Source organism: Anarrhichthys ocellatus, unplaced genomic scaffold, assembly GCF_004355925.1.
Source record: "Anarrhichthys ocellatus isolate YVR2014 unplaced genomic scaffold, GSC_Weel_1.0 scaffold28, whole genome shotgun sequence".
NCBI lineage: Eukaryota > Metazoa > Chordata > Actinopteri > Perciformes > Anarhichadidae > Anarrhichthys > Anarrhichthys ocellatus.
The window spans coordinates 4,686,217-4,703,329 of record NW_022280058.1 but is presented as its reverse complement, the minus strand read 5'-3'; the positions used below and the strand labels follow the sequence as shown (position 1 = coordinate 4,703,329).

The following is a 17,113-nucleotide window of genomic DNA, read 5'->3' as shown; positions in this document are numbered from 1 at the left end:
CAGATAGTAGATTAATTGTGCAAATTATGATACAAGCATGAAATTTGGTGGAGTTGTTCTCCAGAGGTATCTGGTCAAACCTGCCCGATTGGCCATTCAAAAATCCAAGATGGCGGCTATTATTCAAGATGGCCGCCAATTGGGCCTCCCGAAAATATGTTTTCTTCAAATAAAACTTTGTATTTCCCCGATTTGAATGATCTTGGTGTCTATTTGTAGGTAATAAAAGATGCTTTAATAATTACCCACAACTATAACACTAGAATAATGAATGTGCTGATGAAATTGGACATTTAGTGGAAAAAGTAACGAATATAAGTGTCAATTAATAATTCAACTCTTATGAAAATCATTTCCTTCAACTATGTTCAAATTGAACATTACAAGAATATAATATCAAACTTGACAAAACAAACTGTATGGCACTGGACACTCCATTTATCTAACAATAATACATTTGAAAATAAATAAATGTGTAACTTATAGTACATTCCCAGACTAGTCTAGTCAGCATGGACTGTAAAAAAGTTGTAACTCTTTCAATAAATGAAACAACTGTATTTCACATTTTAAATTGTAAAAGATGCTACATTTTCATATAAGATCAACAATATTATTCTAAACATGAAATCAAAGCAGCTAAATTCACATGAACAACATTATAAGACTAGTTGCTAGGATATATCAGCACCGTTGGAAAGTAGTTGAGATTCTTTATGGAGATTTAACTATACATAACATATGAAACATTGCTAGACTAGTCAATCTGGACGGAAACTTATTATCTTACAGCACTAGATACTGAACTGATATGAAAATCAACAATTTTGCAGTTGCCATAAAGTGATTATAACCAATTGTAACATGAACATTTTCTTTTGTTTTTATTGTTTTTCAGTTATTTAAATGCAATTTTACTTACAATTGCTGAGGACTTAGCCTCAAACTAATATGTAGCACCAAATTTAGGTGCATTAATGTCAATGTCACTATTCAGGGGGTATCATTTAGATCTGAATGTCTGCAGTAACTCCGCACAGAGGTACGGTCATCGGGCACATTCATCTTCCAACTGCTACTGCTCACATATGCAGCTGCAGAGTGCTGTACATGGAAGTCCGAACTGAAAGCACTTGCACCTCCCATGGCAACTTTTCTTCCAGGAACACTTGGCCAGTTCCTGACAACTGGCTGTGATGGGGGGTAACGTTGACCAAAATACGTGCCATTTCTCTCCTTTCTGTGTCCACCCCCAATCCGAAAAAAGGCCTTGAAAGTACAAGATAACGCTAAAGGTGCATTCGATCTCAGACAAATGTGTCTGCAACGACCATCAGTGGTGTTTTTCACTCGCAACAGATACAGTATGCTCTCATTTTTATCTATGAAGATGAGTGCACCAGATCTGTGCAGGCGCACGTCTCAGCTTTGTCTCGTGGGCGTAACTGCAACTTGAAGCGTTACGTTAGGCTTCAAGTCTACTTTTTAGACAATACACGTATAATATTAGGTTGATGCCCAATGAAAAGACTCGGAATAACTGTGTCTCTGGCAGTATCAAATGCAAATTAGCCGTGGACAGACACAGAGATGGGCGTACACACGACTGATCTCATTATCTCCTGGAGGATATAATAAATGGCTTAATGGACAACAAATAAAAATAGGTGGACAAAAAACAGTATCCTACAAGAAAAGAAAGAATGGAAGAGGGGAGGGGATATAATTACTAAGATTTTAAGAAAAAAGTCTATACAACAATGATTAAGTTTTGAATAAAGTTTAGTTTAGTAATTTATCTTGACTAAAATATTAAGCAGGTACTAGAAAATTAAAAGATGGACAATAATCAAGTAGAACAATGACAAGAGCAATGTGGGCGATTGTGGCTAAGTGGATAGCAGGGCAGTCTTTCAATCAGAGGGTCGGCGGTTTGAACTCCGGCTCCGCTAGTCGCATGACGATGTGTCCTTAAGCAAGACACTTAACCCCAAAATTGCTCCCGTAGCTGTGCCTACGGTGTAGAAATGTGATAGACTCTGAATTGTAAGTCGCTTTGGATAAAAGCGGCTGCTAAATGACTGTAATGTAATGTAACAAGACAGCTGACTGGGAATACAGAATACATTTGTTGTAATTTAGGCACCTGCATTTCATGATGCGTTATAGTGCCATTTAAATTTATTCACAAAGGGCTTTGTGTGTGGGGTCAATAAAACCTTCTTGTACTAAACTGCAGCTTGTGCTGGAAAAAAACAGGCCCATCCAACAAGCACTGATGTCATTAATACTGATCTTGAATGTAGAGAACAATTGGAAACAATGAAGCCGGATTTCAACATGTCACCTATATGATCTTGATACGTTATCACAGTACTTATTCATTAACAGGAAAAGAAGGTGCATGTTTTTTTCCCCATTAATCAGAAACCAGACAGCTCTTAATGAATGGGGTTAAATTGACACCCACACACCGACACACTACTATACATGCATTCATTATCTTTATAACCACACACACCAACACAAGGAGCCACAGCATTATCACTGGAGGAAAGAAGGAAAATCGGGCACCTCAGTGTGCGCATAGTTAGATTAATACATGACTGTAGACATCAAAGCGAACACACACAAGGAAGAAATATCCAAGATTATCACAGAGCGGTGAAGCAAACTAAGCCACCCACCATCCGCCGTTACACTCACAACTTCGCAGCAATAACTGAATCATTTAAAAACACAGAGCGCAAGCAACAGTGTTAGGCTCGCTGACAGAATCGGCTAAATGGAGAGGCACCATGGAGAAAGACAACATTTAAAGAGGATTATAGAAGAGGTGCTTAACCAAGCTGGAGATATGGTACACATGCCTATTAATGAACAAACATTCTATATGGTAGTCATGGTTAGGAGCCTGCTGTGTGCTCATGAGCTGCATTGTACAGATAAGAGATTTAATAAATATTCTATAATTGTCCTCTAAATGTATTTGTGATTTAAATGATCGGTTTGCAGAGCAGTTCGTCTTCTATTTAAACAGAAAGTAGGGTAGGAGATACTGAGAAAGTGGGAACCATGGTCTAGAAATGTGAACCCATTGTATAAGACAGGTGAACTGATAACAAAGCTTGTCTAGTCAATCGGTCAATAATGGCTGTGTGATTGTTTCTATGTGCATGTGTGCGGTGGAGGGTTTGAACACACTTGTGTGTATATTTCAGCATGTGATTGTGTCCTTGAACTCTCCATGATCCTTTAGGGTGCACACTGTGATTACAAATCAAGCTATTCTCCCACGGACGATTCGTCAAAGTCTCTGATTGCATCTTTTCATGCCTATACAGAAGCGATGTGTGTAAAAACGATCTTTTAAATTGACAAGCATCATATGTGTAATTCATTGCTCAATTTAAATGGGATCATGGTCCTATCGTGGTCCATCGAAAGGGGGGTATTTCGCCTTTTAATTCTTTGTTTTAAAGGGGGTAGAGATAAATCATCTGAAGCTGTGTGTGCGTGTATGTATGGACGCCTTTGTGTGTTATATAAGGGGTTGCCACGGACAACAGGCCAGTTGAGGAATGATCTGCCTTGACAAACACTGGTCGAGCCTGAAGGAAGGGACCACGGGATCTAATTACGAGTGCACACTCAAGGAGCGGTGAAACATCACCCACCTGTCCTCATTCTCACACAGTATGCTCACAGACTATCAACTGGACTGGACTTTAATTGCAGTAATGTTCTTGAGCTCTGTTTTGATGGAGTTTAATATGTGCTAAAACAATCTAGCAGTTTTATATTCTAGGGGAGTAATATATCAAGAAGGAGACGCCAAAGGCGAGCTGTTGGATAAAGGTTTGCAGGCTCCTCTGCAATGTAAACAACTTTACTTAAACCTGCCATTGTGTGGAAAACTACTTGCACCGTGCACAGCATACAGTCAGACCATAATTGCTCATGACATGACGGTAAAAAGGCCAATTACTAACTTGACTTACTGAGTTTTTTTGGCTGCACTGCTGACAGATACACCAGTTGCTTCTCTGTTGTATTTCTGAAACAATGGCTGATCAAGGAGTATTTGCTGCCCCCATAATTAAGGGACCTGTAGTATTAACCTGCACCTATGTCACAGAATGAACCAGGACTGAAATCTTAAGGAGTGGCAGGACGTTCAAAGAGCCTTCTTTCAATGCTTTATGAGAGGACCAGGAGAAGCGCGAGTGTGTGTTTGACAGAGACAAAGTTAGTCGTATGCTGGATACATGAGCATAGCAGCCTCGTTTGAAGTGTTAAACAGATCTGAATAATTCACTCCTCTCCAAATACAGGCGGAACTTTTAAACAATCACTTACGATGAACTGGGTCGGGAACGACGATCTAGAAACTACACACACTTACTGTACACATTATGAAGTTGCAGTTTTACTTTGAACTTTTGATTGTTCTTCATTGGCTGGTTAGTTGATGCAAACAAGAAAATGGGCTTTCCGATGCAATGAGAAAGCTGGTAGTGACATCCACTGGATCAACAGTTTGAGTTCAGAGTGACTTACCTGCTCATGTCCTCCTGAATATACAGTGAGAGCAGCTGCTTGGGGATGCTAAAGGACAACGTGCACTCCTCCATTTGTTCTCGCACAAGCATCCACTTGCTGTCCACTGTTTGAAATCTGTACACCTTGCATATTGGGTTCTTGAACACTGAGGGAGAGAGGGAGACAAAGGGACGGAAGAAAGGTATATTGAACCATCTGACACGGCAGAAAATACAACACATTCTCATCAAAGATCATTTTAACTTTTGAAATTCTAAGATCTAAACCAACTTTGACAGCTGGAACCCTTAAGGAAGGTACAGACAGAAGCTCTTCAAGAGTCACATGATGTATGACGCACAAATTAAATTCAATAATCAATAACTGTGTCTGCCAAAGATAAGGTTTTTATCATCTTCCAAGGCCCTTTTTCTTTCTCTCTTTCTACTTCAGTGGCAGCACAGCAGACTAGAATACTGACTGAAATAGTGAGACCTTGTCCTGTGCATCGTTTTTCTTCCATTTCCATTTAAATTGCTTGTTTATTGTACAACGGTCGGTCAGAGAGACTTGACTCACTTTGGAACTCTTCTTGCTAACCCCACCACCCATTAAAACCTATTCAGATTCAGCACCAGCTTCTTCATTTTTGCAGCGAGTGGCTAATAGCATCAATCGAAGGCTGGAAATGAAAAACAGCTCTAATGCTCTTATCTGCATGCTGGCAGCAAAGGGCAAGAAAGCTGTGCCTTGAACAGTGTTTACCACTCCTTTCCATTTCCAGAGCTGCAGTCATAAAGGAAGTCACTCAATGAGTCGGAGCTGAAGCACCCGGGGTAAAACTTCTACAATCTCGCTGTAGGCAGTCAAACATTCATGGCACCAGTAAAATGTTTTCACTTGAACTCATAAGCGCGAGCCACACTTCTGCTCATGTTGACAGCACAGAGAACCCTCCCCCTACCGAACCCTTCACACTGAACTGTACCCTGATCTGGCCCCACATTGTCCTCTTTCCAAAGTTATCCGTCCAAGTGACCAAGACATTACTCCTGGTGGTGCTATGTCATTTGTCTTTGAGTGTTCAATTTCAGTGATGCACTCCAATGCAGATTGTTTCAAGAATGTGAACTACAGTGAGAGTTCTTGTGTCGTAAGAGGATTTTAATATACGATGCAATGTCAAGAAGTGTGTTTACTGGCTGGTTTCAACAACTACCTCAAATGTGTTTCAAAAACGCTGGTTCATTTCGGCAAACATTTCAACGCAAAAGCCAAAACCGGCTTGTGGAAAGTATTCCAATGATATAATATATCTCATTCTGAAATGTGCCCTTCTATGTAGAGGACACTTTAATTTTCGGATCATTAAGTATATTTTGATGCGAACACTTTTGTACTTCTACTTAAGATTTTAAATGCAGAACTTTTAGGCGTGCTCAAGTAAATAATTTAATCATAAACACATGGTATAAGTGGTGAGGATGACACAGCAAAAAAAGTCACACCCATAAAGCAAGGTGAACGAAACAGGGCCTGTGTTTCAAGACAGGTCTGGGGGGTTGCCGACATCGCTGCATATAAAGGTCGAAACTATGCAGTTGATGAGTTTGAATTGGACAAACTAATAGCAACATACAGTATGAGGAGCACAGTAGAAATTAAGCACCATAAAATAGCATAACAGAGAACATCTTTAGACACTTCTGACCTTCTTCACCAGGTGTTTCTATCACTGTTTTGTGCATATCTTTGTTTACTGTTAAATACATGTTGAGCATCAAAATATCTATAAAATACTTGAAGATATAGTGTTAAAGAGGCTAAATTGTTTTTGTTTGTTACATCATAATACGCAAACAATATTGTGTGGATAGTGGATACACTATAAACCCAGGTACATACAGACAATCAGAGCTTCTCCGAAGGACAATAACTGTTCGACAAATGCTGTAGAGAGGCTTATTATTATTTTTCTACGCTGCTGAAGTTGATGTTAAAATTAATGATGATTAAGGTTAAGCCTGGAATCACCCCAGAAAGGATTCATAACTGCAACTAAATTAAATGGAATACTGAGACATTGTTGGCATGGGGATTAGAGAAAGTGAAATTGATCACAACAATAAATGGGGAGCAAGGACCACATGGAGAGAAGGGGTTTGAAGGTATGACCTTAATCGGAAGAGCGACAGTTGCTGACTTCCACCTCCTTCAGAGAAGCAGATTAACCCCTGAACTCCTCCTTGCCACCATACTAATCTGACCACCAATCAGGTGCTTCTGTTTTTTCTTTCCAACACCTCTTAAGAAAATGACTTCCTGAGACATGCTGTGTGTGGGCTCCCGTCTCTCCCTGCTCTCTGCATGCACATTTCGAAAGGTAATAAAAGTGGAAGACTAAATTGCATTACTCAATCTGGAGGGGTCTGCAGGGAGGGTATTGTTTTGACGGGCTGCAGATGTGCAACTACAAACATGGCTTCAGTTCACTAGCTAATCTCCGTAGAAACAGTAAACGACAATGACACCATGACAACAGGCATGGGGCTGCTGGGAAGCTTAAGGAGGTGGTGGGAATCTGGATAAAAGAGAAAATTGATGTGTTGAACAAACGAATGCATGGGGTGAAACGTGTGAAAAGTGTCCTGTGAACAAGAGCTGTGAAGTTTTAAAAACAGTTGGACTTGTGACCTTTTTAAGTCTACCCCTTTTCTGTCTACACATCTTTCCTTTTCTCTCAACACTTCTCTATTTATCTACTAGTGAGAGAGAGCTTTATTTGTTAATCTCACATAGCTAGCATGGCATCCTTAGCTTGTCTTCAGTTAGTCCACAAAGAACCAAGACGGTTTACCTCGGGGTCTTCTTTTTTAAAATAATAATACAAATACAAATTCTTTAATCAAATACGATATCCCAGAGATCTTGGTAATGGAAAAAGTCACCTTGATACAGATCAACATTAAAGGACTTTTGGATAAAGTAAGATGCAAATTAGCATTATGCACTAACTTATTTTATTCCAAGTGCACAAAGAAAAAAAAAGGAATAGAAAGAAAAGAAAATTAGAGAACACATGTTTCTTTCTTTTCCTTTCTTTGATTGCCACATCATTCAGCAATAAGTGAGATTACAAGTGTTCAAGGTGTAAATCATACCTGGACCTGTCAGCGGGTTATTCTCCCGGTCGATGCAGGCATGGGACGCAGACTCATAAACCAAGGGACACTGGAAAGGAAAAGAACAGAAGGAGAGAAACAGAGAATATTTATATCATAATGATATTTTTAATGAGGGCTTTAATCATGACTATTACTTATGAGGTACAATGGAGACCAAACCCTTTTAACTAAAATAAAACATGAAACTTAAAACCAGCACAAATTAGTACATAATAACTAAATATGATGCATGGATGGTTTCATGTGTTTCTTGGGGGGGGGGCTTTTGTTTGCATCAATACCATAATGCCAATTAATTTCAATGAAACAATCTGTGCTATATGCACATTACAAACACTACATTTAAAGATTAAACCCATGGTGCCACACAGAGACAACAGCTGCTGTTGCACTGCTCCCTTTTTAGTTCAAATTCTCAAGTATGTTGCACTTCTGCAATCAGCGATGTTCCAGCAGGTGACAGCTGAAGGAAAGCACACTGCTGTGACTTCACTCAATGGGTTGCTGGTTGAGAAATTATTACCTCCATCCACATTTCAGTTTTTATCAACTCACCTTATCTTATCTTTAAAGTGGTTCTTTCAGTGAACCTACCAGAGGAACAATGATGAGATGAAGCAACAAATCCCCCCTCAGAAATCCTTCATCATACTACATAAATATACTGAACATATACTGTAATGTCTTATTCTAGTTTTGGGGAATTTCAAACAAGGGCAGTTTTTCAAACCCAAGCAAAGTTGAAAAATTTGTATCCAATGAACCACAATTGGTTTTTTGCAAAGTCCCATCCCTTTAGTAACTGTTGCTATGCCTGTCAATCTTTCAAATCTGCCACATGGCACATGTTAACATGATAACAGTGACGGAATTTAAACAATGGGTGCTTGATTTCAGAAAGAGGTAGATAAAAGCAGCTTCTCAATTCTGGCCGACAACTCATGCTGGCTCACGATTATCAGCTGCAGCTGGCGAGCTAATAACGCGAACATCAGCTCCATGAGTTTAAAATCTTAGTTTCTGGTTGACTTTTTAATGGGAATCTTGTAAAAGAGATCTTGAACGTGCATTAAACAGCTACATAAATGATGTTGTGCTAAAAGACTGAGGCTACATCTGCATGTCACAGGGGAAAAAATTCAGCATCCTCAAAAGTTGATGATCCATGTAGAAACTAGAAATTACTGCCTTGCGGCTGTATGCCTCCGCCCACCGAACATGTTCAAGTTTACATCCATGTCAGTCCAAAATGTAATCACTTCATTATTTTATCCCATCAGACATTTGTGCGTAATTGTCATAATTAGTAATTCTTGAGTAATGGCCAAAAATGTGTTTTGTGAGATCACAGTGACGTTGACCTTTGCTCTTTGTATTCTAATCAGTTCATCCTTGAGTTCAAGTGGACATTTGAGCCAAATTTGTAAGCTCGTTAGCCGGCTAACGATTAAACACTGTTCAACCACTCCTGACACAAATTATTGTTGCTTTACTCTGTTTTAATTCAGGATATTTTTGGTGCTATTAAGTTTAAAAACCGTCAAGTTAATTGAACAAATAGTGTAAAACTATACCCTTCCATCTTTTCACACTGCTACACATACAATTCAAATATGTCCATGTTATAACCATAGACTGTATATAAGAAGTGGAAGAAGTCATCGTGACGTCACCCATTGGTTTGTGGACTGCCATTTTGAAGGCATGTTGTTGTTTTTTCACAACCAATGAACGGTAGTTACCATATTTGCAATACGGAGGAGTGAAGTAGAGACGCAGTATTAGGCTCTGGCAGTGGCAGCAACCTGTCAATCACACTAAGCCCGCACTAAAACATACTCCGCTTTACGGTCTGTTTGACTCTAAATGGATCATAGTTTACTACTATTTACATCATGCTGTATTGAAGAAGACTTGAAACTAGCAATTGAGACTATAAACTCATGTTTACAATGTTTACTGAAGTAATAAATCAAGTGAGAAGTAGGGTCAGTTTCTCATAGACTTCCATACAATCAGACTTCTTTTTGCATCCGAAGGAGGCGCCCCCTGCTGGTCGGTAGAGAGAATGCTCTTAAGACATGTCCGCACTGGCTTCACTCGGCAGAAGCGGTGGTTAACGCCTGGTGACAACGCAACCTCTGCTAGGACTCCGATACTGAAAACCTTCAATGCCTCGTGATGCATTAAGTCTGGGACTCCTCATCAAAGCAATAGTGACAACTAACAATTTTTTTTAGCTTGCTGTCTGTCAGCTCTGCCCTGTCTGATGAACCATTTAACACAGCCAGACAGCCCAACCTGTCCCCAGAAAAGGACTTTAATGACTGCTAGGAACAATCCATCACCTCTCCTAGCTTAGAAACTGATCCTGAATAAAGTAGACACCCAACCCAACACCCATGCTCACACACACAAACTCGAAAATGAAATGTGTCCGTTGAAAAATACAGACAGAAACAATCTGGATATTTCAGTCAGCATACAAGTAAGCTCTCAGATAATGAAAAGTATTAACAATGAGCCACAGCTGCGAAAAAGGAGTCCCATTGTAATTGTAGGCAGCATGTGTTCAACATCTCTTTGATGACTAAAATATGTAAAGAGATCAGATCAAAGGTGACTGGAGTCTCTTTCTTGTTTCAGCTGATGTTGAGGGGTCAGCGGGATATTCATGAGTGGCAGCACTCAAGCAATCACAGGGAATGATCAAACAAGTGCCTCCAACCCCAACACACAAACACACACATTAAACACTAAATTCAGGCAGCAAGACATGCACACAACTTAGGTAATTGAACAAGAACCTCCCCACAAGTGAGTCTTGAGTCTCAAGTGAGCCCTCCCTAATGTTTGTCATATCCCTTCCCTCTTTCCTTCCCTCATCTTCTACAAGTAACAACACACAAGGGGAAATGTGCTGTGACAACACACACACACACTAGGCAACACATTCATCAAGGCGACGTGGGCAGATTGTCAGTGACACTCTGAAGCCTAGCAGGGAACCTCCCTGCACCAGCAACAGGGGTTGGCAGAACCGAAAGCCAGTCAGCCATGTAGAAGCCCTTGGTCAATTATATAAGACAGTGATTCATACATGCACACACACACACACACACACACACACACACACACACACACACAAAACAACAAATCAAAAGAAGGCAAGGACTACAAGTGTCCGTGCTGCCTTGCAGAGCTGTGCTGTGGTAAGAGAAAATCTGAATGTTCCTCTTTACACATAAGAAAAAATATTTTTAATACCTGACTCTGGCTCTAAACAACCTCACTTGAGACTCACTTTTTTTTAACAAATCTGGCTACATTAGGAATGTAAAGAAAATAAAGTGAAATCAGAGTACATACAACTTCATTTCTGGTGTAGTTGCACCCCATTCGGATGACACAATCTTCGGTTTTCTGTCAAACTCTGAAGGAGAATACTCTTTTCTTCCGCTTTCTCTCCCCTGATTATGTAAGTCACTTGAGAGCAGAGTTAATCGGTATGTATTCTATGAGATTAGAGTGGAGATGGGGGTGGCGACGGCAAAAAAGCCACATTCAGGAAGCATCTGCCACTTGGTCAGATGAAGGAAGGCTGCAGGACTGGCTACACAATCACAAACAGGGTGTGAGTGTCAGGATGCTAATTTGATCAGGCTCTTTTTAATCTATTCTATATATGACAGAAAGAAAAAACAAACGGAGTCACAGACACAGACATTACACGTACACACACATCCTCTAACTCCCCATTAGGGTTTACTGAAGTGTATTTAATCTCATTGGAGGACTTGAGCAGTGCCAGTCTAATCCTAGCATTAGCGCTAGGCCTCTGGAGCATGGAGACTCCTGCTTTGTGTCTTCACCCTGCTATTTTACCTTGTGTGATGGTATCTCGGTGGTGATGTGGTCCACGTCAACGTCTTCCATCTCCCCCATTTTCAGACGACTCACCACCACTGATCCTGCTGCACACACGCCATCAGATGACCTAGAGGGAGAAAGGAAGAGCGAAAAAGATTTACATTGCGTTCGCCTCGTCATTTAATCATGCTGAGCAAAACGTCTGTTCTGTGAAATGATGTTTTCCTCTACCCCTCCATGGGCCTGAATAATATTCGTCTCCATGTTGGGCCCCCAAACTCACCAAACCTAATGAGCTTATTTTGAGCCTCGAACAGGTTGTGAAGTTATAAAGCTGGAATCAGGACATGGATGCTTGTACTGCGGCGATTTCATTTTCTGACAGATTTCGCAGAGGAGTATGCAAGCTGAATAAAGCCGATCCTGCTCCAGCTGTACACTGAAAAGGGGGGAAGGAAGGACTATTTCATATAACTGTTCAAATGGCCGTCTAATAACCCAGGCTGTGTGCCCTGACAGACACAGAATTGATACTAGAGTTTTCATATCAGGGAGCTCGACCAATAACGTTCCCAATCATGGAGCCATAATTAAGGAGCTGATAGAAAATCTATAGTATTGACAGCAAGACAGATGCTTTCAAATGAAGAAAAATGGTCCCTGGGCATCGCACAAGCAACTCTGATCACCTTAGCAGACCCATCTCTAATGTGCTCAGTTCCACTCCAGCTGGAAGTGAATTGCACAATGAATTATGTGCCAGCCAGTGGTCTGGAGAGACTGGGGGGAAAGGATGACACACCCCTGACTGAGGAAGAGAAAACACAAGGAGGGTGATGGAAGCAGAAAGGATGCTTTCAAGGCCGATCCATCTTGGTCGGACGCGAGGGAGAAAATATAATCGCGCCCAGGGGAAAAGAAGAAAAAGAAGAAGAGATGCTGAGCTGAGAGGCAGGAAGGAATGTGAGGGAATAAAAAGAAAGGAGGATTGGATTTCCAAGGAGGGAGAATGGGGGACAAGTGTCTCTGCAGTGGGACTCTGGGAGCTTCAGTTAGCGCTTAATGTCTTACAGGAGTCCCCGAGCAGAGGAAATAACATTGCTTGGTTTATAAATCTAATCATTGTCCCTTGCCAGACACCTGTCTCAGTGTTTACTCCTCTGCTCATCTCTCCGTTTCCCCCTATTCCTCATCATCTCTCTCTCTCTCCCTCTGTTTCTCCGTGCAACAGAGGACTTAAGCACGGTAAAAGAAAGTCACCCTGACTTTGAATAAACAGTTTGTACTGGCAGTGGCCCGCACATAATCGAGAAAATGGAGATTAACATGCATCCCATTCGGTGATAGTCATCCCCATGCAAACCTTTGGGGTTAAAGTGGCCCTCTACTCTTTAGATTGCTCTGCCTCAATCCACTAATGAAATGCTTCATTTAAACAGACAGATGGGACTTTGTTAGAATTTATCTATGCCGTTGAGAGATATATTGTTATTGTTTTGATATGAGGCCAAACTTAAACTCAGGAGCTGTTCAAGTAAATCTTTTTACATTATTGTCTGTGAGGAAAAGTACTCTTCAGCTGCTCATTCTAGCGATGAGACCGACCGCCACATTGCTGGTTTATTTATTAAATTCTGCTGAAATTCAAGCAAGGAAAAGGGCAGAGATGTTAACTTCGTGACAGAATGACTGATCTGAAGTGACATAAACTTTCTTATTTTGCAAACTACAGTCTTTTAGAATGCATACTAACTGACCCTGAATTAACTTTAAAGGTTCTGTCGAGAGCTGTGGATGAAAAAGAAGCCTGTCTAAACCTACCCTCTCCCTCCTACTACGCCTCCTCTTCCAACCATCTCTTCCCGTCTGTTAGAGTTGGCAGGGAAACAAATCCGCAGACTGTACTTTGCCTGCAAGCGATCGCTTTTTTCTTATTTTATTTTTATAAATCAAATTGGCCCATGATCTCTTTTATGACAACAGTTAATCAGACAGCTTTGTTAAAGTGACAAAATGAATGTGCTTAAAATGGCTGCCAAGAATTTGGCACGATTAAAGAAATAATTAGTTATCAGTTATAAGTTACATTTAAAAGTTATTATATTTGAAAGGCCTTGCTTGCAATTTAAAAACACATTTTCCAATGTAGGAAGATGCAGTGTACTTAGTTTTAAATAAGTAATTTGTGCCCTGCCGGTCTAAGAGGTCTTAAGAGGCTCCTGATGTATGAGCCTTATGCTTTAAGTGCTTTTACACGGTACCATACAGCAACTGCTCAAACAAGAGTCAATAAATCATTTGCATAAAATACAAGTCCTCTACTGTGTGATAAATCTTACATTTACTTCTTCTCAGGAATAAAAACGTTGTTTATCAATCGATACATTTAGAGAAAATGAATAGTATGTTATCTACTAAGGATCACCCCAAACATGATATGGTTCAGTTAGAACATTTCAAGGTTCAATGAGTTGTAAATTTATGTCGAACCAATTTTGTCCTTGGAATGAAAATACACTGGCTATTCAAAATATAACAACAGACACATTAAGTGAGGTGAAGCTCAGCCTTTAATGAGGGGTTTGTCAATTACTCTAACTGTCTATATAACGGTTTGTATTACAGTTCTGTCAAGCAATCTGTCAACTCTTACAATGAGGATGAGTGCGTTATTTATTTAAAGGAGAAACAGATATCCACAAGGCCCTTCAGGAAAATGTCTGCTAACTTTGGCTTAAAATTGACAGAATGGATTATGTTGAATTTGAGATTTACGAGTACTATTAACACCTAAACCACTACATTTAAAAAGGAAATCATTATCCCAGTTTGAGCGGTTTGAATAAACATCCAGCCTAGTGGTTGAACTGGACATACTGTAATTGTGTATTATTATGTAACAAAAACCTGAGGACCATTGTTTGCGGTTTTCCATTGTATCACAATTACCATTATTAGCATTTTCTCATGCTACTTTGAATAGAAGATAGAAACAGATGGTGATGGTTGTTATCTGTTATTTTATTTTTTTGCGCAGTTAAGTTGTAAGATGCAATAGATGATATTCAGTAGTTTTTTTTGTCCCTGATCAAGCTGATCTTTGTTTCTGGTTGGAACCGAGCACACCTTGGGAAGTTGACTAGAGGAATAGACTACTTAGAAGAGTAAAAGTGACCAAGCAAATGCTCTCTTTCCGCTGCCTTGCGAACCTAAAGAAGGGAATACGCACATATTGATGCCAAAGGAAGGAAGTGTAATACATTTTCAAAGGTGGGAATTTAACAGCCTGTGGGTGGGAAAAGTTCATAAAAAAACTTCAAAGCAGCAATACTTCTGTGGCCGTCAGGCAGTTTTCTCTATAGGAAGCCTCACAAAGGGAAACACCTGACAGCCACAAAACAGTGTTGGCTTTTCCCCTCACAAGGGCTTTTTTTCTTCAACTGTAAAAAACAAAAAATATAAAACAGAACCGGTTTTAATTTTTTTGCTTTTTGCACTGGATTTTGCCCACAGAGGATTAGCTTTTTAGTCCTTAAAACTGTACGTTGTCTGTAGAATGGGAGTGGTCAGAGAAAACTAAGTGCCAGGATCTTACACAAGCAACATGAACACTGCAGCCTTGAAGTGTAGATGGGATTCTTGACCTATATACAGCTGGACGGGTGGGCTAAATATAGCGCTGGCTAGTTTTCACTGAGGACAGATGTTAGAACATGGGACTGTAATAATGGGAAATGCCAGCTTTACAAGTGATGGTGACAATCCTTAATCTTGTGTTGGGGGATGAATGACTCAGAACGAGGAGTGACTCAGCAGTACTTGCACATTTTGCAACTGAAGGACTGACTCAATCAATAACACTACACCGGACACCTTGTTTGTATAGAGTTGGCCAGAATCACCAGGGAAGCCTAAACCGAGCACCGAAACCTTGTCAAGACCACTTGAAGTATATTCCCAAAGAATATGCCCGGGTATATAAAAATGTTAGAAAGGTTTCGAAAAAAGATGTTTGGTATGGAAATTAAGTATATTTTATTGGCAGTGGCATGCTCAGAGGGATGTTATGCATGAAAGGTTAAGCAAGAATCACATTCTCAAGCAAAAACTAGCAGATTTATCCAGAATATACCAGTGTGATCAATCTCTACAACATGCAAATTTATGCAATGTAAAAAAAAACCATTTTGTCTGCTGCAATACATCTGTAATAATCAGAATAGGAGCTGTGTCGGGCCAGGATGCATACTTGCAGAAGATTTGTGAGTTTTAACGCATCCTATTTGTTCCAGTCCCATCACACACACTTCTGTATCCTTGCATGACGAGAAGCGTCTTCACACTACATTTACTTTTATGTTAGTGCTCAACCAGTGTCAGAAACAGTCTGGGATAAGCTGTTTTTACAGAAGAAGCAAGGTGGAAAAACTATGCAGAAAGGATGCTATTTTATTTTTTTTTACCAATCACATCAATCCAGGCTGGGGCTCAAAACTATGTGTGATTTCATAGAATTTCAGGACAGTCAGAGATGTCAGGAGATGATGAGAAAGCTGTTGATGTAGGAAAAGAACAAAGAAAACTCAACGAGAAACTCCCTTGCGCTACATTAATATACCAGCTACTATGGCAGAGTGATCTTCACAAATATGAATATAAATGGATATGGTACCGTACACACGACAACTGTGAGCAGAAGCTACTGCATGTCAAATCTTGATGTTCAAGAATAATAAAACATATCAACGATTGACGATGTCTTGTTTAGTCTAGCCCATTACTGTCACGGGCCATGGGAAAAAGTTAAACTAAAAAAGATGAACATGTAATGTAGTGTCGGGATGTGGTTACGAACTCCAGCTTAAGAAAAGATGAGCCTCATTTCATGCTGAGGAGCATGGCTACAATAATATGTGCAATGCCGACCGGCACTAATGAGACTGGAAAGGTGGTGCTCATTGAAAGTATTGAGCTGCATTGGTTGGCCATCTAGCAGGTATCTTAGCAACTAATAGCATGAAAGTCATTTGAGTTTAACAAGAATGTATCCGTAGAATTGTGTTCACCACTGAGTTCCATATTCCTGTGATCTCCTCGAAGCAATTTAGTACAGAGACTTGGATTCTTGTATGTCATTTCTAACTTTACTAGAATATTGGTATATATACGTATATAGTATAACTATTATATAATAGCAGGTGCTATTGCAAATATTTGCACACACAATGTAGAATTCACACTCAGATGTGTCGGCACAAAATCAAGAACACATGGCATTTGCCATTACCGCCGTGAACATCCCTTGCTTTCTGCCAAATTATTGAAAATTGGATTAAGGCCAGATGTGCTGTATGAACCGGATAAGGGCGAGCAGTAAGTATTAATCACAAGAAGAAATGCAATTTCAGTCTTCATTCCTCACCTCACCCTTCAAATACAGACACATTATCCTTTGTCTGCTTCCAATACTCTGAGCTACATAATAATAATAATTTATAAAGCAACTTTCTAAACAC

The 17,113-nt window shown here is 40.0% G+C and overlaps 1 protein-coding gene across 7 annotated transcripts in view; it reads right to left on the bottom strand.

Moving 5' to 3' along the window:
• The window catches only part of inpp4b (inositol polyphosphate-4-phosphatase type II B), a 126,923-nt gene that overhangs the window by 52,420 nt on the left and 57,390 nt on the right, over positions 1 to 17,113 (bottom strand). For all 7 annotated transcript variants that reach the window (XM_031863145.1, XM_031863143.1, XM_031863144.1 and 4 more), the window contains 3 exons: positions 11,613 to 11,724; positions 7,704 to 7,773; positions 4,561 to 4,708 (listed from right to left, as the gene is read on the bottom strand). In XM_031863145.1, the coding sequence (XP_031719005.1) occupies positions 4,561 to 4,708; positions 7,704 to 7,773; positions 11,613 to 11,724 (330 nt within the window). The remainder of the gene's footprint in view (positions 1 to 4,560; positions 4,709 to 7,703; positions 7,774 to 11,612; positions 11,725 to 17,113) is intronic.